This window comes from Paralichthys olivaceus, chromosome 15, assembly GCF_024713975.1.
Source record: "Paralichthys olivaceus isolate ysfri-2021 chromosome 15, ASM2471397v2, whole genome shotgun sequence".
Taxonomy (NCBI): domain Eukaryota; kingdom Metazoa; phylum Chordata; class Actinopteri; order Pleuronectiformes; family Paralichthyidae; genus Paralichthys; species Paralichthys olivaceus.
In genome coordinates, this window is record NC_091107.1 from 2,326,450 (window position 1) to 2,348,223 (window position 21,774).

General features: G+C 41.6%; 3 protein-coding genes across 4 annotated transcripts; 1 reads left to right on the top strand and 2 right to left on the bottom strand.

Annotated features, from left to right (window-relative positions):
- Positions 1–1,302: 1,302 nt before the first annotated feature.
- Positions 1,303–9,906, bottom strand: LOC109635826 (cullin-5). 2 transcript variants are annotated; one of them, XM_069510035.1, is made up of 19 exons: positions 9,830–9,906; positions 7,329–7,438; positions 7,147–7,246; positions 6,846–7,022; positions 6,595–6,736; positions 6,315–6,460; positions 6,112–6,192; positions 5,921–6,014; positions 4,842–4,972; positions 4,569–4,676; positions 4,416–4,480; positions 4,197–4,329; positions 3,982–4,113; positions 3,693–3,816; positions 3,405–3,580; positions 3,166–3,327; positions 2,898–3,016; positions 2,621–2,744; positions 1,303–2,466 (listed from the first exon to the last, which is right to left on the bottom strand). In XM_069510035.1, the coding sequence occupies exons 1-19, from the start codon at positions 9,851–9,853 to the stop codon at positions 2,272–2,274; spliced, it is 2,343 nt and encodes a 780-aa protein (XP_069366136.1). In that variant the 5' UTR covers positions 9,854–9,906; the 3' UTR covers positions 1,303–2,271. The 2 variants fall into 2 exon arrangements, with proteins under 2 accessions (XP_069366136.1, XP_069366135.1); XM_069510034.1 differs by having other exon boundaries at positions 5,876–6,014.
- Positions 9,907–11,186: 1,280 nt separating this feature from the next.
- LOC109635827 (microfibrillar-associated protein 3-like) lies at positions 11,187–14,508 on the bottom strand. The gene is made up of 3 exons (XM_020097234.2): positions 14,368–14,508; positions 13,664–13,949; positions 11,187–13,185 (listed from the first exon to the last, which is right to left on the bottom strand). Exons 2-3 carry the CDS (start codon positions 13,896–13,898, stop codon positions 12,437–12,439), a joined length of 984 nt encoding a protein of 327 aa, XP_019952793.2. The 5' UTR covers positions 13,899–13,949; positions 14,368–14,508; the 3' UTR covers positions 11,187–12,436.
- Positions 14,509–15,372: 864 nt separating this feature from the next.
- On the top strand, positions 15,373–21,420 carry fam114a2 (family with sequence similarity 114 member A2). The gene is made up of 14 exons (XM_020097401.2): positions 15,373–15,626; positions 16,222–16,454; positions 16,688–16,787; positions 17,078–17,179; positions 17,257–17,354; positions 17,510–17,644; positions 17,780–17,944; positions 18,070–18,193; positions 18,284–18,369; positions 18,555–18,647; positions 19,076–19,200; positions 19,293–19,365; positions 19,513–19,566; positions 20,094–21,420. The coding sequence occupies exons 2-14, from the start codon at positions 16,242–16,244 to the stop codon at positions 20,193–20,195; spliced, it is 1,470 nt and encodes a 489-aa protein (XP_019952960.2). The 5' UTR covers positions 15,373–15,626; positions 16,222–16,241; the 3' UTR covers positions 20,196–21,420.
- The last annotated feature ends 354 nt before the right edge of the window (positions 21,421–21,774 follow it).

Consider the following 21,774-nt stretch of genomic DNA (forward strand, 5'->3'; position numbering starts at 1 on the left):
ACGACCTGTACCTGCACATCACCACTAACTCCCAGAGGAGAAAAGACTTTGTTAATTATAATTATAATAATAATTTTTTTCTCCAACAATTAAACAAAACATTTAAGTAAAATCTGTTATCAGAGTAGAACTCACAAACACCTGAATGTTTGAATGTAAGACCAGTTGTATGTAGAGGTTGTTTATATGTGGGTTATATAGGTTGTGCACCTGCTGCTTAGTTCCTGCAATAATTTGATGTGTTGGTTTAGCACCATCTCCTGGTCAACCTCCACTGGTGTAATACTGTGTTTATCTGAGTTTATCTACATTTGTTGTGTATATTGTTTTTGCTGCTAGTTATGTTTGTGTTTCTTTTCTTACCGCACTCTCCTTAAAGAGCTGCGAAACAGACTCTTGTTGTTTTCACAAACCATGGCGATAAAGGGTTTTTCTTTTCTTTTTTTCAAAGGTGTACAGCAGAGCTCAGTAAGATGAAATCCTTTTATATTATCCTGATATAATCCTCAATATTATATATAAATTGAAGGACACGAGGGATGAGACATGACCCAACGCTTTTAATATTGGTGCAGATCGGGATCAGTGAGAAGTTAGCGGGATCAGCCCTCACAGAAATCGAGATGTTAACGGTGAAACTTCACAAAGGAACCCTGCTGGTCTCTGAGGGCGATGCTGATGTGGTTACTGTTCACCTCTGAACCTCCTGCTGGCAGAAACCAGAGCAGTGTTCATTCAATTACAGGATAAAGAACAAAATCATTCAGGAGGAAGAAGAAAAGCCGTCGTCCGCCGACAACAAACGTAAAATGTGAGACTGTCACACTTTGATCCATTTGAAGAATATGAACTTATGATTTGAGATGCAGCTTTATTTTTCCTCCGTATAAAGGGATACCCCACAAATAACACAGCAGCACAAGGGAAGTAAGAGATAATGCTTTATAAACACTAGGCTGTTCACAAATGGGTAATATAGAGATGGGGATCACTAACAGACAACTAGAGGTTGACTTTGCTCTATAAACAGATGATAAATGATAATATAATAAAATAAATACTGTTAATTTATATACACTTCAAAAAGGTCCTTATAGCTGCTGAGTTACATTATAGTGGATTCTAGATAAATTATTCATGATTAAAAATGCTAAATTAGAAGAGGGAAGGGGTTAAAGTTAAGTCTTACCATAAATACAATTAATCCGTGGTGGAAGTTCACTTTAAAACATTTCCCCAAACTATAAAAAATTTACAGTTAGACTTGTTGTCCTGAACTAGGATGAATGAGAAGTCGTGGCGTTTTATAATAAGGTGCTGTTTATTCAACCATTTCATTTTTCACATCTCATGATACTCTCCTATAAAGTTTGAATTGTAGTATTTAGCATGTGTAATACTGACCTCAGCCTCTTCTCCCAGGCTTCCTGCAGAAAGGAGAGCTTTCAACAAACATGAGCTCCCGTTTGAACTCCAACACCACCTCTGCCTCTGGGTACGTTTGACAGACGGAAACAGACTCTGGATTATAGCAATATGCTCATTTCCTTTCCACCTTGTCCATTTTTTTATTTTATTTTTTTTACCCAGGGACAGAGGCTGGACGTGGTTAAGAGTCGGAGTCTACATCGCTGTCGGCTTCAGTCCTGCAAACTGTGAAGTGCTTATCTGGCTATTTGTACACACTGAATGTCTGGATTAAGTGCATGACCGGTTGAACTCTGACCCCAGGGAGTCACGACAGCGCCAGGGCCTCAGCGACGCACCGACTCGTCGCCTTTGACTGCAGAGCGCCCTGTTGTGTTCTCTCTCGGTTAAGACGGTGCAGGTTTGACGAGGATTAAAACTGGACTGCAGATATTTTGAGATCCAAAGTTCCTTTCCTGTCAGCATGCCTCTAGACTTGCACAAGCATGGAGCAGGAGTGTAGCGGCCGCCCAGTGACACAACCATGGCATCAAAAACTCACCATTAACATTGAGCAGCCTCATTGGGACAGCAAAGGTAACTCCCTCCATCTAAAAACACTTGGTGCAGACTCCCAATGCAACATTTGCATTCTTCTTTTTTTTCTTTGTACAACTTTAAGGCAGGAAGTTCCACTTTTTTTAAATAGGTCTCAGAGTTAAATTCATGCCTCCCTGCACAAGTTTTTGATTTGATTTGATTTTTTATTCTAAATAGAGGACGGGAAGCCTGGAAGTTCTCTAGTGTCCATCAGGCCTGATCCACTGAAACCACAGTCAACACGAGTCATCCCGATGTGTTGTGCTAGGCCATGTAGATGAAGGTGTTTATATCGGTCTCATCCCTCTTTATGTACTTGTGATCGATCAGCCACTCGATCTGCTCCTTGATCATCTTCTTCTGTGGTAAAAACATGTTCTTTAGGATCTCCACCAGCTCCGTCTGCAGCTGGGCGTTGTTGATGCGCTTCCTCATCTTCATGATCTGGATTATGGCCTCCTGGACGTGAGGAAACGTAAAAGAAAAGTGTGGAGAAAGGAAAAAAGGATGGATTACAGTGTAGCTTCAAACCGCAGATGTTTGTTCAAAGTCCAAGATGGGAAATGTAAGATGATAACGTTTATTCAGTGTCGCTGCGAGCTCATCTCCATACCTGTGTTCTTAGTATCCTGAGCTGGACGATGCCCTCGTTCTCCTCCTCCCTCATTCGCTCGGTGGTGAGCTGCAGCCGACCAATCAGGTTAATCTTCCCCCTTTTCTGAACCTTTGAGTTTTTTCTGAAAGATTAAATGGAAAACAAAACACCAAATTCCTGCATCAATGCACAGTTTCACTGGGACTTGATTTTGACTTGTGTTACATCCACATCTTTACTTTACAGAGTGCGACTCGGCCAAACCGAGTAGTTTTCAAGCCGTAAAGTTTCTTACATGAGAGAAAACTCCTGGTTGACGTAGAATAATGTTCCTTCTGCAAAGTCTTTGGGGGATGACACCACTGGGTCGTACGACAACACCTGGCGCTTCAGTTTGGGAAACGCCACCAGAGACTTGAGAAGAATAAGACGAGTTCAGAGAGGAAAAAGGTGGAAATGTCACAAAAACAATATTTCAGTGAATAAAATCTGTGAATCAGAAACATGAAGCTGCTGGTTATTTTGTGACAGACATGATGGAGCCAAAGTATGTTTTTCTTTACCCAGAGAGTGCGTCGCAGCTCTGCGTCCGGCAGCTCAGTGGCTAACTTCAGGTTTTCAAAGCTGATCCTCTCCCTGGGCCTCTGGTTCCAGGCAAACAGCACGGCCAGCTGAAAGGTGGTCACCTCCAGATCATACTGACCCACCTCGTTCTTAAATGTTATCTAGAGAAATGAGGGACGTGATGTTTAGTCCCTTTCACAGAGAGAGCTTCTCTGAGAACTTGTACAGTTGCACTCACGATGCCGTTGGACATGAGGTGATGCCAGTGCAGCTTCCTCCCACTGTGGTTCTTCTTATAGAAATCTTCTACCTCTGGTATCAAATCCTCCAGCTCTGTAGGAAGAGACACAAAAACCTTCTCGCTGCTCCTCGACCAGGCTCCAGCATTTAGGATCTTTATGTTGACAGAGTCCGCTGCAGGGGAACGTACAGAGACGTCTTCATTACTGAATCGTTGTCTCAAATTTAAAACAGATTTGCAGCCTTGAAGAATACTATAGTGTCTATATAGAGATGCACCTCTCACCTGGTAAAGCCAGTTTATTATGTTTGTGCATTTCTTTGAACGATTGGTTGAGGTCTTCCGACACCTTGATGTCTTGAAACATTCTGGCGAGCTTGTTGACATAGTCAGCAGGCATTCCTACTTCCTGTTTGGATCGATAAACCGTTAACAGTTTTATAAGGCGATGAAAATCTCAAATCTAATTTGATTTCTTTTCATTTTGAGGCTTCAATCAAACAACATTTCAGATTAGGAGTAAATCAAGTGAACAGTTAACGTCTAACACAGAGACGTCCACCCGTGTCCCTACCCTGAGCCACTCCACCATGTTCTCCTCTATCTCGCTGTCCGCTGAGATGTCCAGGATGAGACGTCGGGTCAGGTGGGCTTTGTGGTAGCGCATGAACACATCTTTGTTCTGGACGTACTTCAACACCAACAGCTTTAAAAGAGCACACAGATGTAAACCACACACATGTTTTTTAAAAACAATACAACGGGACACACGTGCTTGCTGAGGCGTACCACTTCCTTGAGCTTGGCTTCTATCTCTTCAGACGTGAGCTTCTTGCTCAGCGGGGTCTTCCTCAGGAGCATGTCACAGTAGTTGGCCAGCAGCTCTGGACATTTTGACTCTGGTTGAGTTTTCAGACCTACCCTGTACAAACAGGCAGAATAATAAACATGATTTCCTTCATCCTTCAAATCTAAAGCTGAATCTCACACAGGGATCTCGTCTCTTACCCTTTCTGTTTCAAAGGAAGTTCTAACTTAAATATAGTGGCGTCGTTCACAACAGCTTTGTATGCCTGTGGAGTTTGAAGTTTGAAAAATAGTTAAGAATCTGACAAGTGCCTCCTACAACCACAGCGTCCTGTTAGATTAAGTTGAGCTCACTTTGTCTCTGGCTGTGAGGAAGCGTGGGTCGTCCTGAAACGCTTCTTTCACTAGTCGACTGAAACGATTGAACAAGGTGAGCAGCTGCTCCACGTATTTCTCTGAGTCCTGCAGCAAAGAAAAGGTGATGAAACCAAGAGTTTAACTTCATAAGCAAAATTAGAAATTATATTTATAAAGCTTCCTGATGCTAAGATGAACAAGGCAGTCCAGGGTATTCTCAAAGCTACTCTATAACTATGATATTAACTTTTTATTGTGTGTGACACTCACAGAGGTGATTGTCTCTGCTGAGGCCACCATATCCGCCAGGCCAGCGCTCATGATGTGCTCCTCCAGGTCCTTCAGCATGGGTTCGATCCCGTTGGGCACTTTGTCCATCAGAGAGAACATCAGATGTAACTCTGTGGAGGAGGAAAAAAAAATGTCATTACTATGACAACTCCCAGTTAACAAGTGGTCAGTGTAACTACTTAAAATACAACTGCACACCAGCACCAGAGACACAAAAGCCTGAAGGACACTGGTCAGACATGGTGAGTTCATATGTCCCACGAGATGAATGTTTATCGTTGTGTTTTATATTCTATAGCTTGAATTACAAAATCCATAGATGCTAGACAATAAAAATGACCATTAGTCCTACAGTGGCAATTCAATACTAATGTTCCCAGGCTTGTCTCAGTGTAGCACTAAAAGTATAAACAGTATTAAATACCAAGCTTTTGTTTGGCGGCTGCATCATCAATCTAGCAGAGGACAGACATTAAATTCCATTACTACGGCTGCTCTTTGACCACTTGTTGAATCAAACTGCAAGAACAGACACAAACACACATGCACATACAAATGCAACTACAAATAACGATGTGTTTTTAATGCGGCACAAACACTGAGCACAGGTGTCTATCATAAAAATATTCATTCAAAATGTTTTCTCAAGAGCAATTTGTTTTGTGTTTTATCTTTGAATCAAGAAAAGTGTGAGGGAACAAACATAATGCATGAGCTGGATTTGAAGAACCTGTGACGTGTGTTTCTGAACTCAACGGCGATTTGAGGACAGAACCTTAAAGCAGAGATGTATGGAAGTTAATTGAATTGATAGAATGTAGAAGCTGTGTTGATTAAACTTTGAATCCCTTTCACTTCATGATGCAGTTTTGTCTTTCGTCTGTCTCCATTCCCTAAACCCGACTATCCTCACATGAACCATTACACATTAAGAGGACTGATGGAAACACACATAAACGTTCTACAAGATGCTGGACAAGAGGGCTTGGTCAGGGCTATTTCCTGGTGCAAACCTGAGCTGGCTGAGCCTTTGGTGGGAGCAGTCCTGCCGTACTCACTCTCTGTTTCATTTCGTTTGATCATGCCTGGACACTCGGCTAAGATGGTCTCCTTGAACGACGTTACTAGCGCGTTGACACAACATTCCATTAACTGGGAAGATGAACAGAGGAGGAACAACTCAGGAGAAATGTACACGTTACAGTTTTGGTTTTTTTAATGGCTCAAACGGATGATGTGTAACACTCACTGCTTGTACAGAGTTACAGTCACGTCTCGTCTCCAGGTATCGCAGTGCACGTTTCTCCTCTTCCCTCAGCTTTGAATCAGCCTGGTGACGTACATATTTAATCAACAGGCGTAAAACACATCAGTCATAGTAAGAAGATAAGTAAGAACATTTCTTTCCAGGGCCTCCGAATGAAATAAATCTACGACTCATATTTCACTCACATATTTCATGTAGTTTTGGACGCCATTTTGCTGGAGGTAAGCGGGGGCCTGTGTTCTGTAGAAACGCTCGGTAGAATCCATGTACGCCTTCTCAAAGTTGTCCCTGTAGATCTGCAGCTTGTCGTCAGGGTTGGAGCAAAGATTCACTGCACACAGAAGAACACACCGGAGAGGTCGACAAGAGTCTGAAGAGTATGATTTACACGATCTCATGGAACAACAGACCTTTCGGGGTTAAGATGTTGTACACGATAAGGTGACCTGGGTTACTGTTTCTCACCGTAGGACTCCCGCACTCCGATGACCAGCTGGGAGTCAAAGGCCTCTCCCAGTCTCTCAGCGTGGACGAGTTTCATAGCACTGTCTTGTAGCCTGTTTTTAATGTTGGAGAAAATTGACTCGTTCCACGTGTCCAGCATCAGCTGCATCAAGAAGACAGACGTGTTTTATTTACATGACGTGCTTCTTTGAATCACAGAGAAAACTTTTTTTTTTTTAACTCTTTGTTTACACTCTCCTGCAGCTTCTGACCTTGCGGACGATGCTGTCCTCCACGTTAGACTTCTTGTTGCTCCCTTGCTTCCCCATCAGAGTGATCTCCAGCTGGCAGAACGGTTTGGGCAAGATGTCGCACTGTGTGAAGAACTTCCTCCATTCCACTATGTAGGCCTTGAGTAACGCTGTGTCGTCCTGATGACTCAACACCCGCTTCGAAAGATTAAGAAGACATAGGGCAGGGCTGGTTGACTCTTGCAGACTCACTCAAGTAACAAAACTGAATCAATCAATCACAGATGCTGGGACACAAATCGCAGTTTAGTCCTGGTTTTACCGCTTGTGCTTGTTTGATGAAATCTAGGATGTCCTCTTTGAGGGCCTGGTGGATCTTAGCTGGACCTTTGTCATCCCACAGACACACAGCATGGACGTCTCTGTGGAAACACAGAGGAGACACCATGTTACCTGTCCTGGTTTTACTGGCTATCAGCTGAAAACCAATCAGGGTGAACTTACGAGAACAAGTCAAACCACTGTTGTTTGGTGACAGACTCCTGTCGTAGGAGCTTCAGTACGATGGGACGCATCTGGTCCCATTTGTCCTCAAACTGAAGGGAGCCTTTGTTCTGGAAACACACCGGAGCAAAGCGAACTCTATTATTCAAACTGTTCATGAACTCTAACAACACAAAGGAAAGAACCATTGTTAATTAAAATTGAACATAAAAATCCTACTGTACAAACTTGTACTTGTTCCAAACTCCCTTTAAACATTTGACAATTTTTAACTAACAAACAGAAACAAACTTCAGATTATTTACCTAAAAATTAAGTGTTACATAAAACAACAACAATCAAATAACTTGACAAAGACTGAAACAGCGTTTTATACTGAGAATGGAAAATTAAGGTAAATGTCTAAGTAGTTGTGTGCGTCTGTGTACAGAATTTGCATGTATATGTATTGTCCTGGTTAATGATTGATGTGTTCATTACTCCTCTGACTTTGGTTTAGGGTTTAATTAATCTGCACATTACTCTCATTGTGAAAAATCAGTTTTATACAACTCAAGGTCAAGAAAACTAAAGTCTATTTTATCTATTATAGCATAGAAGAAGGAAAACAAGTCAATCCAACTCCTTGTCGTGATTTCTCTCCAAGTTAGATTTAAGTAAAACATTCTTCAGAGTGCAGTAAAACATTATGACAGACTTTTATTGAATTCATTGGATTCCTTCTGAAAAAGAAAATAACTTGGTGACAAAATCAAGGAAAACCTGAATCAGTGAGTCGAGAACTGAAATGAAGATGAAGTTTGATTTAGTGAGTATGATATGACTCATTTACTACAGACGGTAGATTTCAGAGCCACGTTGTCTAACATGTCCGACTGTGATACCTTTCACTTGACAAATATCTGAATAAATCACAAAGCAGCTGCTATTTCTCTCCAATTTAAAAAGTTTAAATCTTCTTTCTACTGCCAACACGAATCCATCACCATCCCACACACATCATTCACACACATTTAGACGTTCCAGTCTTCAAACAAAACTCCAAAGTTATGAAGCTGTGGTCAGAAAGACAGAGGCACGGGGACTCGGCCGGAGGTTTGTGACCATGGTGTTGTTGCACGCTGCTGCTTTAAGTGCGTGCATTAGAAAGAGTTTTTACATTTGTAAAAGTAGATATGTTTTAAGGGCGTCCATAAAATAACATTATCATCTTGTGGGTTAATGGTTAATTATCAGTTAACAAACACTGTTATTGTTTGAAAAAAAATCTAAATGTGATCAGTCTCTCTGGGGGGGGGTGGCCCTCTCAGCTCAGGGCCCCAGGGAGCTGCCTGCCTTGCCCACCCTGATGCAACGCCCCTGGGTGGAGACGGCTGACATGTGTGCTCACACGCAGGCTTTAACGTTGCTGTGTGTCCATCACACACAGTCGCAAATGTCCATCATTTCCTATACGCTGCACCCAGCACAGCTGAAGCAGAAAGTAATGCCGAGGTCGACCTGCCTGTAGGAGACGTTAAAAACTTGGAACTATGGGTGTTTTGATGGTCGACAGGGCGACTGGACGGTTTCGTGTGTGTGCACGAGAAAGACTTTGCACGTGTGTGTAAAAATGGACTGTGATAACGATGCGTGAGACACTTGTCCATTATATAACATTATCATCTTGTGGGTTGATGGTTAAATATCAGTTAACATTGTTTTTGTTATAAAACAATGAAAAACACCAATGTGATCAGTCTTTCTTGGGGGGGGGGCAGGGGCCCCTCTCAGCTCAGGGCCCCAGGGAGCTGCCTGCTCTGCCCACCCTGTTGATCCGCCCCTGGGTGGAGACAGCTGACATGTGTGTCTCTCACGTCGCTGTGTGTTAACAATGTCCCCTGCAGAAGACTCGTGTTGTGTCCCCAGTGTGAGTCTCTAGTAGCTGCACCCAGCTGCAGTGTGTGTGACTCCTGGCTGGAAGTGGCACCTCCTCCTCCTCCTCCTGCACCTCCTCTTGACTGTGTCAGTTGTTGCTGTAGTGGCCATATGTTCCTGGGAAGCTAAGCGTTGTTAGCAGCACAGGATTAAATGCACAGGACGTAGCTTGTAGCAGCCTTTAGCTCACAGGGAGCTGCACAGCTACAGACACTCACTGACAGATGATATGAGATGTGTTGCACACGGACACACACACACGGACACACACACACACACAGACACACACTAGAGTTACAGGTGAGCTTCAGGTGGAGCTAACAGCAGCCGTCACCAGCTCCGTCGTCTCCACCTTCACGTTGAGCTGCTTGTGTTTAGCTAGAAATCACTGATGTGCACTGAGCTAATGTTAGCCAGAGCTAAGTTCCCAGCTGGCCGCAGGAGTGACCGCGGACAGCGGGGCCACGTCCGGGTCCCCGGGGCCCTTCGCTAATGTCGGAGCCGGACACCGACACCACAACCCGCGGGTGACACCGGCTCCAGCCCGCGACGAACGCGAAGAATTGAATTGAAGTGGCTCCTACCTTTAGCAAATGAGACGTCGCCATGTTCCCTCAACTTATCCTCTCGTGAAGTCTCGCGAGAGCTGCGCGACGGGTAGAGAGGAATCTTATCACGCGAGTCTTTTTTTTTTTAATTATCTAATAAATTTATCACAAATTAATAAAAGAGATTTAACAACCAATTTAATCTTGATTTGTTTATAAATCTTCTCTCGGTGAAGTTTAAGTTCTTTCTTCTTTTAGTCAGTAAAACATGAAATCTAACAGTAAAAACACAAATGTACAGAAAATATAAGTCATGAACTGAAAACATTAAAAAAATCAACCCTGATGAACGATTAAAGAGAAAATTAAAAAAATAGACAAATTTAAAATCTAGAACTTTTTAAAACTACCCTTTATACACAAACAATATATATTAACATACAATTTAATACAAAGAACATATTTGTTAGTTGATATTTTAATAAATAATAAATAATGCTCTGCTGTAAATCAAACAAAACATTAGTAAAAGGATGTAGACCCCAAGAAGTCATAATATACAAAACATATCTATATAATGGGAAAAATATTTTACAATTTTTAATCTATACAATATTTTCCATTCATGTCCATAATTGTGCTCTCGTCTCACACTGCACCACCAGTCACAGATTTTTACATTTAATTTAATATGTTTGCTTGTTCACTTTTTATGAAGTATGGTGAAGTGTGGGGCTTTTTAAAATTGTTAAATAAATGTAACCTCAGGTAGATAAAGTGAGTATTTCTCTCTGTGGTTCTGTTTCCTTACTTATACTGCTACAAATATTCTACTGAAAGTCTTATTCAGCGTGAAGTACTACTACTGCAACATTACTGCGACTGGTCTGAGCAGCAGTACAATTGGTGGTACCATCCCCACTGTGCCATTACCTTTCTATATATTATACTTTTTACCTTTAGTCCACTTTAACACTATCTGGTCACAATGGGAGAACAAGAGTAAACTTGCAAACTATGCATCACTGTGTGTAACACACTGGGAGCAAGTCTGGAGATAAGAAAACAATGTTTGTAAAACTTCAAGGACGGTTTTTCTTTCTGGGAATCGTGATGTTTGTTATCATTCTTTCTCCGTCTCGGTCAGATGTTTTCTCACACAAGCAAAGGGAATAAGGAAAACACAAACAGCAGCAGTGAACAAGAAAATACACATTATGGCTTTAGATTTTGAAAATGAAATTGACTTGGGATGGTCAAAAGATAGACACTGGTAAAAGTAATAAATAAGTAAACAAGTGTTGAGGAGGAAAGAAACATTATAAACATGATGTTCAACCCGACAGCGCCACCCAGGGGTTTATTAGCAAAGAGAGGAGGCAGAAAAAAAGTCCAGAGTTTTTCATTTTTATTTATTTATTGTCAATTATGTTTTTTTTCTTTTGTCAGAAGAACAACAGCTGATTTACGTCCCTGAGAAGCAACATTTAAAACACCATCGAACCATTTCACACAGTCTCATCACAAACAGACACAAACACAACAAAAGCATCAAGTTCCAGAAGTGATTCTGTTTACAAACCCAACACGATGGGATTTTCTTACAGAAGTAGAGTTTTCAAGTTTTCACTGGATTTTAAAACTTTCCTTTGTCGTCAGTTACTTCAAGAAAGAAGCAACAACAAGTAGAAAATATCACATTATTAAGTTTTATAAGTGGAATATAAGAAAAAAGCAACAGTTTTCAACTTCTAATGTCAAAAAATAATCACGTTTACTGTAAAATCCCTGACGTGACAAACAAAGACCCAAATAAAGAGACAGAATAAAATTCAGGAAACATTGAAGTGAAAACAACAATTACCACTTTTGTATTTTGTTCGTGGAAACTGAACGACAGCGTCCGGCGTCTTTACGGAGGAAAAATGAGCTGAGATAAAATAACACATTCATGACCAGAGGAAAGAGAGGAGTGATCCTGTCTGATGCCGGGCGGCTCCGTGTTTGACCCGCTGCACTTTGTTCATGCACGTGTTTAAGTGACACAACTCTCAGCTTCCCGAAAGACTGAGCAAATATAAGAAATAAGGCTTTTCACATGAAGTCATGACGTCAAATATCAAACTAGAAAGTCAGAGTTGAGCTCAAACCTCCGTCCAACAGTTCATTCAATTCAAACAGCATGAAATCACACACGCTCATGGATCAGTCCTCTAAATATGTTGGATTTCTCTTCATCGAGATCCACAAAATATTTCAAGAGTTCTTTAACTCGAGCTGTGGAAATCCATTCTGTGGTTTTTGACAAACAAACAATAAACAAACAAACAGAGGTAGAACATATGAGGTTGAGGAGGTAAAGATATTAGTACGTCCATCTCAGGGGAAAAGTGTGAAAAGTAGCTGGAATCCAACTACTAACCAGAAAAAGAGAATTTCCATCTTCTTTACTTTAGATTATTTTAGAGTCAAAATAAATTTCTCTGTCAATTATTTTTCTCAAATGTAAAAATCTGATTTGGGGCCAAAATTCAACAAGACGATGAATCAATGATCAGGAAAATGCAACAAACACCGACATCACTATTTTCTAATGATTCCGTCATCTCAGATTCCCGGACGCTTCAGGAAACGTGTCTCCTGCTACATGTTGCTCTCGATGGACACGTTTGTTTGAGCAGCGAGTTTCTCAGCCTCTTTATTCTCACTGGCAACCTTCTCACAAACGGCGTGGACGGACACCTGGACGTCCACGTCTCCATCGTCCCCTTGCCTCTCTGTTGACAGCAGACTCTCGCACACTCCCTCCTCTTCTCCGTTCTTCTCAGAGCATGGCGGGCCGATAGCTGGTCGGTTCCCAGGCATCGCTGCTCCTGGCTCTGCTCGGCCTGACGCTGGTTTTCCCGTCTCGGCGATATCCTCCTCGACCGTTCGGCAGTTCATGATGAACGGCGGCAGCGGGACGCTCCGTGCGAGCTCCTCCATGTGACGAGCGAACTCCATGGTCTTGTACTGCGTGACCTTGGCGAGCTCCAGCGTCTTGGCCGACGTGATGATGGGGATGCGCTTGGCGACCTCGAGGGCCTTCTGCAGCTTCTCTGCGCCCTCGGTGCGGAAGAACTCGTTGATGGCGTGCTCCGTCTTCTTGAGGTGGCTGCTGACCATGCAGAGCCGCGCCACGTTGAGGATCATGGTGATGGTGAAGGCGACGAGGCAGACGATGACGAAGTATAGGCCCAGGCCGCTGGAGGTGTAGGCGACACGCAGCGTCACCGTGTAGTTTGTGGTCGCGCCGCCATCAGTGGTATAGACACAGGTGTATCGGCCTCGGTCTTTAAAGGAGACCGTGCTGATGTTCAGGACGCCGTTCTCCTCAACCTGCCACTTCTCACCTGAGAACACACGACATGGTTTTAGTTTTACAGAAAACTTCCGAACAGTAAGTTGAGAAATAAAGAAAACAGCAACCAAATCATTTCCACACGAGATCAAACCCAGTGAACGCTTTTACTTTACTGATTTAAACTCCACTGATGTTCTGTGTTTGATTTGATTCAACAAACAAAATCATTTCACTCACAAACAGAGTTTTAATGACACCATAGGAATTAACATGGTGAGAATAACAGTTTGATAGAGAATCGTGTTCTCTGGTTGTGATGTGTTGTTTTTTAAGTTTATTTTAAATCCAGATTTGTTTTGTTTTCAACTTGACGTTAAGAAACTTGATTTTTTAAAAGTGCATGTATTGTTTTTTTGGCCTCTTGAAGTCGCGTGACAGTGAATTACTGTCTTGTTCATCGTGATTATAATAAGATAATAAGTATTTGGCTACTTCACATGTTGAGGGCGTGAGTTTCCTCCTCTTACCTGCATCCTCACCCAGCACGGCTCCTTTAGGGTTGAACCACTTCACGGCAGCGTGGCCCTCGGTCACGTTGCACTCGATCAGTGTGTCGGACCCCTCCTTCACCACGACGACCCTGTCAGAGGGGTCAGCCACCAGCCGGGCAGGGGAGGACGCCTCTGAGCGGTTCTGAGCTGCGTGTGCCGCCCGGCCACAGAGCAGCAGCGGCAGGACGGAGAGAAGCAGGTGTGACAACATGTCGCAGGGAGAAGCTGCAGCTGCAGCACTTCACATTTAGAGAAGACTAACCTGCGAAACAGGAAATGTCAAGAGCTCACGTGGAAACACAGGAACACTGGTTCTGTCCTGGTTTTTCTTACTGCTCAGTTTAATTCTACTTTTCCTCATCACACATAAAGAGAACTTTAGATTTTAAAGAATCTTCAAACTGAGGTGAGGATGATGGTTATTAGAAAGTTGTGATCATGAGCAGAGAAGAAAGCAGATTCAACTTTTAATTAAAGAGAACTAAAGTCAAACTGTGTAATGTCTCAACTTGTATTAAATCACTGGTCAAATTAGTCTATTGAGTGTGTAGTGATCATTTACAACCATCATTGACTCATGTCCAGTTCAGCCCTCATACGGTGATAAATGATTTCATAATTAGAAACGTTTATAAAACACTACGACAGAATCAAACCAGACTGAAGCAGCAGATCCTCACCTGTTCCTCGGACCCGGATCAGACTCAAACAGATGTTCTATCTTCAGCCACAGATGTTTGTTGAGGTTTTAAACTCAACTTCTCTCTAAAACAAACACGATGTGTCCGGTCACTTCCTGGTTCAGGACAGGTGCGTGAGGCAGTGGGCGGGGCTTTGCTGTCAGTTCTTCCAGGTGCTCCCAGGTAAGGTGACTTCCCCTAGTGGTGGGAAAGTGTAACACACGGTGCAATCAGTGAATGATCATTTACAAGTTTGATCTTTTTTGATCCAGTGTTTTCAATCAGGAATTTATCAATAATTATTTTTTAGATAAACTTGACACACGGTGCAATAAGTGTTAAAATAAATGTAGCTTATCTAATACTTAGAAATTATAATAATATTTGTAATTTTGTTTTCTCTAGTGCTTTTATTCTAATTTAATTACTTTATTCATCTACTTATTTTTTATCTGTTGCAGTAGTAAACAAGTTTAAGGCTTATTTTAAATCTTCTATATTATTGTTTCACAATGTGTTTCTTTCATTTTATAGTGATCTGTTTTAGCACGAATGCATTTTTATTTGTTTTTGTTTCTCTCGTTGTGTGTCTGAATGTTTTGTGCTGTACATTTTTTTTAAATTGTTTTTAATATAATAGGTATTTTCTACAATTAATATTTTATTTTATTTTGACGGTGCCGGAAGTCTTGATTCAATCCTCTTTGTGGTTTATGACGTCATCTCTAAATTCATCAAGTTACCTAACAAGCGTTAGAGATTACCCGGAAGTAGGAATGTTTTGCCGTCAAAATAAAGAAAATCTACCCTGTTACTCATTTGAAAGGTGCAATTGCATCTGTAAAAATATCAGTGTACGTTTTTTTTGTGTCTAATCATTGAAATTAAAATCCAAAAATAACATGTCATTCTATTTATTGCTTTAAAACAATATTTATCTATATTTCTTGTGGATATGATTTATTTTGAAATTGAGAGCCTGACGTGCTGCTTCCTGATGTGGCTAACTTCACTTCGTGGTGAGTGAAAACAAAATGTGACGTGGCTGAAGCTGCTGAACAGAAGGAGACATTATCATTATCATAATAATTATTATAATATTATAATTCACTGAGCCGCTGAACAGCTTCAAACTTTAAACCTTGAAGATTCGACCTTTAAACTGAAATAAGGAGGGAACACTTCCTGTCGCTTACTCTGTGAGGGTTAGCTGTTAGCTAGCTGTTAGCATCGAGTCCTGACAGCTGAGGGAGGAAAAGGTGAGTTTGTGGTAAAAGTATAAAAGTGTCGAGTTTGAACTGTTGTTGGTTTAGAATCAATGAAAACTGAAGAATCAGCTTCAGGTTCAACCACTGAAGCTTCTGTTCCACGAACGAGCCGTTAGCTAAACTGTTAGCATCCACAGCATCTGTCACTGTGACTCAATGCTAAGTGTTTATTAAATACACACATCTAAAGGTTTTATATACTCGAACTGTTTCTATGTTTCCCTCGTGTGTACATGTAAATATACTATGTGGAGATATTCATGTTATTTGATTTTGTGTTTGATTTTGTTGTTTTCACTAGTTAGACTCCTTTTGTTGCAGTTTTAGAAAATCATCCAGCTGCAGACCTCATAAACATCTGTGTAACTGGACACTGATCCCTGGGTGGGGTTGAACTACAAACTGAGGGAAATAAGGCTAACAATCATTTCACACGCTGTTAGAAATGAATTTGAATGAATCAAAAATCACTGGGTTTTGTTTCTCGTCTACAGAAAACTGGATCAACCTTTGCTCTGTTTACAGCTGTTAAATTACAATTCTCTGCAAGTAGTGATTTCCCTTGTTGACTGTTTTCTCTCTGAAGTTATGCACTAAGACATCAAGATGTCTGACAGCGAACCTACAGCAGCTGAGGGTCCAGAGGCGGCAGCAGAGACCCAGGACGCCTCTCCCACCGAGACGCCCGACGGGTCCTCGCCGACCACACCTGACGTGTCCACTGACGTGGCTCCGACGAGGAGAGCCAGGAGGAGACCGGAGGCTAAACCTGCAGCTGAAGTTGAGGAGCCGCAGAAAGTAGAGGAGCAGCCACCGAAGGTAACGATATAAAAACAGTCTGTACTAAAGAAAACTACATTTAATGATACAACAAATACACAAACGTCTACACGTCCACAGTTGCCGACACACGTTCGAGAGGAGAATCTGTCTTTTATCAGATAAACAAGGCAGAAAACTTTCCCTGTTAACGATTAACTCTGTTTCTTGCTCTCTCTCCCTCGCTCACTCTCTCCCTCTCTCTCCCTCTCCCTCTTCCCTCTCTCCGTCAGACAACCAGTGAGTCGACTGTGTCCCAGGGTGGATGGGGATACTGGGGCAGCTGGGGAAAATCCATTTTATCCACAGCAACATCTACTGTGGCCACTGTGGGTGAGTATAAATACACTGAACTCAGTATTTCATATAATATTAATGTCGAGGAACCAGTTTTCATACAGTCACATGATTAGTGTTAAATTAAAGCTTTAATAGTTTAAAATAGTTACTGAGCTTTTTCAGAAAAATACATTTTGACGAGATCCCTGAAAAAACATTAAATGTATTATATTATATTAATGTAATTTAATGGTTTATGTTTTCAGATAAATAAATAATAAAATACCAAAATCACTGTGTTTTGTTTTAATGTTCCGTCTCACACGCTGCTCGTGTCTCTGCAGGTCAGGGCCTCACTCAGGTCATCGAGAAGGCCGAGACGTCGCTGGGAATCCCGAGTCCGACCGAAGTGTCAGCGCAGGTGGAGGAGGAAGAGAAACAGCAGGGTAAGATGATCGGTGTTCGCGGGTTCTGCTGTGAGATGATGAACAACGTCATATATTTTCTTTTGTGTTTTGTTCAGCTTCTTCTCCTGAAGGTGCCGCCAGCAGTGAGACGGACAAAGCTGTGGGAGGGGCTATGGGAATGTTTTCATCGCTCAGCAGCGTCGTGCAGAGCACAGTAAGCAGACGTTTAATAACGGACGGTACCTGTGTCGGTCGGGTTCTAGTGAAAAGACCTAAACTCCATCGTATAAACACAGAGAGATATCTGACTTAACCTTCATGTCAGTCACTAATTGTTGCTTTTCACACTGAAACTAAACCTCGTCGCAGGGGAAGACGGTGATTACAGGCGGTCTGGACGCTCTGGAGTTCATCGGGAAAAAAACGATGGACGTGATAGCAGAAGGCGACCCCGGCTTCAAGAAGACCAAAGGACTGATGATCCAGAACTCCACTCTGTCTCAGGTGTGAATGAAAGAGAGATGAATGTTAATGCATCTAACTCAGGTTGAGAGGACACGATATGGAAATAAAAATCATTTCATGGTTAGTTTGCTGGAGTTCTGTCTTCCTCACCTGTCCCTCTGTCTCGTGTCTCAGGTGTTGAGGGAGGCGAAGGAGCAAGAGGAGCTGCAGACGGCGGAGAGGGAGTCGTCTGATTGTGGGAAGAAGGTGGTCGCTCACTACGGGATGCTGTTTGATGAATTCCAGGGTCTGTCCCACCTCGAGGCTCTGGAGATTTTGTCGAGGGAGAGCGAGTCGAAGGTATTTTAACTGGTCTGGTTCCGTAAACACCTGCTGAGGCTACACACACACTGAGATGTTGATTTTGTGTTTTACATCGGAACGTCTTTTAAAAAAGCACGACTGCGTTTCATGTTCCGTCGCAGGTGAAGTCGGTGCTGACCACCCTGTCAGGAGACAAGCTGCTGCAGCTCAGAGGAGAGCTAGAGAGCATCAAGGAGTCTTTCTCCCTCGTCGAGTTTGACGATGACGACGATGACGAGAGGACAGGTGACGTCTCCATGAAAACACCGGCGCTGCAGAAGGAACTCAGTGTCGTGTTAATAATTTAACGTGACGATTGTTGGTTTCTGATTCCAGACGAGGACGGCTCAGAGTTCGAGGGGGAGTTAACAAAGGCGTTGGAGGGTCTCAGTGTCTCCGCCACAGCCGACAAACTCAGCAAAGTACGAGTAATGCATTTCTGTGACCCGCTCACAGATGTGTCATTTAAACGTTGTGTTGTTGTTGATCCAGTTGTGTCACTCGGTGTCTCCCACAGGTTGAGAATTCAGTTTGTGGGACAAGGTTATTTTCTGTAACTTCAGTTTACAGATGACCCCTAAACCCTAAATCCGTTCACCTCTAACAGGCCTGTAAGAGTGCGTCCAGCCAGATCTCCGACATGAGCCGACCTGAGGAGGAAGGAGAAGATGGCGAGGAGAAGAAAACTGCTTCTGTAGAGGTTTGTCAAAGTTCACTGCATCTCACTGAGGAGGAAATCATTAGACGTCTCACTCTGATTTATTTTAAACTGTTCATACTTCAGACTCTGAGTCAGAAAGTGTAATTTATTCATCTCTAATCAAATACAGAGGAAACATGAAGCTGCTGTTGATTGTTGTGCAGATAACAAAGATTTATGGAGTTCGACTTTTCCATTAACAAGACTTTACAACAAGTAAATACAGAAACTGTAATGCAGATCGATGTTTTAATGACTTTCTTTAATTAATTCTTTTTTAATTTGCTGTTTAATCTATTAAATATCAAGATGATGTGAGAATGTCTTCAGATTGTTATTATTGATTTTTAAAAGTTCTGCTGATCAATTTTCTTTTTCACCTATTGACAAGTGGTTTAAGAGTTTTTTCATTTTTTCAATCTTGTCAGGAGGTGCACGCTGCGGCCATCAGGAGTCTGGCAGAGCTGACGGCTCGATCCATCGAGCTCTTCCACAAACTGGCTGAGATGATTCTCTTCTGCAGCGGCAGCGCTGAGGCCGGCGTCCTGTCACAGTGAGCAGGAACTTTACAGGCTGAAGATTCTCAACCTGTTTTATCTGCTCGCTCACTGACTGCACGTGTTTTTTTATGTTGTGTGTTCTCAGGTTAACGGTTGTTCTGTGTAAAGAAATCTCGCTGCTCTCCAAGAAGTTCACCTCCTGTTTAACAAGCGCAGGGGTAAGTTTACTTTAACCACCGAATGTTCATAGAGAAAAATGTTGATTTAAAAAAAAAATAAAAGTTCAAATAAGTTTCCACACAGCTTTTTATTCTCAGTTTTGATGCATCGCTGTTGTAATTTGATCCAAACTTTCTGTTCCACAGTCTAAAGAGAGGGGAGACGTCCTCAACCCGCTGATAACAGGCGTCTTCTTAGAGGTTTGTGTCCTGTTGCCATAGCAACAACGTCTTTTAGAGACATATCTGTGTTGATGTTCGCCGATATTAAAACTTTGATTTTACAGAGTAAACAATGACGAGAAGATCTATTTTATTATTTTATGTTTCTTCAGGTTCTTCTTTTTAATTAAAAAAAGGTAAAATATCAAGCCTCAGTTATATTTCGTTGTCGTAAGGGTTTGATAACAACATCTATTTTTGTCTATTTAAGTAAGTGGTCAAATCTAAATGTCCCAAATTTATCATTTTAAAAACCTCCAAAAGAGCTGAAATGATTTTTAACAATCCTTTGTCATGTGGTTGTTACCAGTGCAGCGATCTACCTCCTACTCTCTTTGTTAAAGAAGTTTATTTCTGCATTCATGAGAGAAAACTACAGTAGAAATGTGTACATATTAAGTCAACACATAAATAAAGGGTTAGGGATATTTCCCAGTTTGATTGACATCTGCTTGAGCGTTAAATAGATGCTTCGTGTTGACATGTGTTCTTAATTTTCCTTGCAGGCGTCCAACAGTGCATCCTACATCCAGGATGCGTTCCAGCTTCTCATGCCCATCCTGGAGATTTCTCACATCCAGAGGACGGCTGATTCCACGGAGCAGTGACCAGATGATGTCACATGTCTCCCCCCCCCCCCCCCGCTGCTGCCGCTGCTCCAGGACTCTGTCACAGCGTATAACTGACACGTCATTAAAACTTTTAAAAGTCAGGTTTCCAGCTCAGGATAAAATCAGTTTCACGCCTGAGAGGAAAAAGTGTTCTTGTCAAACAGTGTTGTACTTTTCATGTGCACAGCAGGTTTATTTGTGAAGCACATTACGAGGACTCGGTGCAGCACAGTGGAAGTGGAAGGGAAACAAAAATACATTTATGATAAACGAGGTTCAACTTATGGTTCTTTGATTCCAGTCTGCACTTTTTCTGCTGAATTCAGCCTCAAAGAACAATCAACTTATAAAAGGACAACATGGAAACACCACAGGGAATTTGTTAAAAACAAACGGTGGTGTGTCTAAACAGAATAAATATTAAGAGATTTTTCTAAAGTCGTGTCATCCAACATGTTTCCTGGTCTTGAAGTTTATTTTCCTTTAAGGACACAGAAGAATTGAAACATGTTTGAAAGCTTTGTTTAAACATGTGTTAGTCAGGCCTCTGCACTGACTGGAAAAAACACTAGTGACAGCTTTTTGTGTTTGAATGACAAACAGGTTCCTTTTCAGACTTATTCTGTTTAAAAGATGAGAAACTTGAGCTGGAAATGTTCCTGATTTAATCTGAACATCCACATAAAGAACTTAAAGAGGCTCCATCTCTATAAAAATCAACAAAAAACAGATCTTTATTTACATAAAATAAATAATATAGAGATTCATTTCTTTTAGAATTGTGCAACACTTCATTCTGCCCTGAACTTTAATTTTCTCTATCCCCTCCGAGAGCCGGGACCTTGCACGTCAGTTTTTTTCTCGTAAATCAAACATTGTGATTGATGCAATTTCTAAGAAGAGGTGTCACTGAGAATCCTGTTTCTGATGTGACTAAAGTTCCAATGTCCGCCAGCAGAAATATGCAAAAGTACACCTAGTTTTAAATCTCTGTATTCTAATCTTATATTCAGAACTTCAGGTGTTTACGTATCCAACAGAGACGCTTCTGTCTACAACGAAAATTATGATGATCGTCTCTTTTCTGGCAAGTTACCTTCAGGTGGACTCTTTTGTTTTATATTAAACTGCCATCAGTCGTGTGATGAGCGATCGTCTCTCAGCATTATACTGTGTACCAGGTGTTTGAGATGAGTTTCAAATAAATGCTCTTTCACTTGGACCAAATCTGTCATTTGTGTGTGTGGGAGAGTAAATCACAAGCGTAGTCGACGGCTTTTATCAGGATGTTCTGTTTGTTTGATTTGACCTGATTCTAGTTTTTATGATTGTGACCGGAGGTCCTGCTTAAATGTTTGTGTTTTTATACCTTTAGTTATTATCTTATGTCTGTTTATATATTTATAGATATTGTTGTTGTTATTATACAAACATACGCAGACGTTTAGTATAAATAAATGATAAATAATCAGTAAATCATTGACAAGGCAGTTTTATTCATTCACAGAGGAAGATTCAATTCAGACCCAATTAAAAGAGTTCAATTTAAAGTCAGACAGCAGAGTTTAAAACAACT

Coding starts and splice junctions, on each gene's coding strand:
- LOC109635826 (XM_069510034.1), bottom strand. CDS start 9,853: ATGGCGACGTCTCATTTGCTAAAG. Junction 7,023..7,146: donor TCATCAAACAAGCACAAGCG/GTAAAACCAGGA, acceptor AATCTTTCGAAG/CGGGTGTTGAGTCATCAGGA. Junction 6,461..6,594: donor CGGAGTGCGGGAGTCCTACG/GTGAGAAACAGT, acceptor TTCTGTGTGCAG/TGAATCTTTGCTCCAACCCT.
- LOC109635827 (XM_020097234.2), bottom strand. CDS start 13,898: ATGTTGTCACACCTGCTTCTCTCCGTCCTGCCGCTGCTGCTCTGTGGC. Junction 13,186..13,663: donor CGTGCTGGGTGAGGATGCAG/GTAAGAGGAGGA, acceptor GTGTGTTCTCAG/GTGAGAAGTGGCAGGTTGAG.
- fam114a2 (XM_020097401.2), top strand. CDS start 16,242: ATGTCTGACAGCGAACCTACAGCAGCTGAGGGTCCAGAGGCGGCAGCA. Junction 17,355..17,509: donor GCAGCGTCGTGCAGAGCACA/GTAAGCAGACGT, acceptor ACCTCGTCGCAG/GGGAAGACGGTGATTACAGG. Junction 19,201..19,292: donor GAGGCCGGCGTCCTGTCACA/GTGAGCAGGAAC, acceptor GTGTGTTCTCAG/GTTAACGGTTGTTCTGTGTA.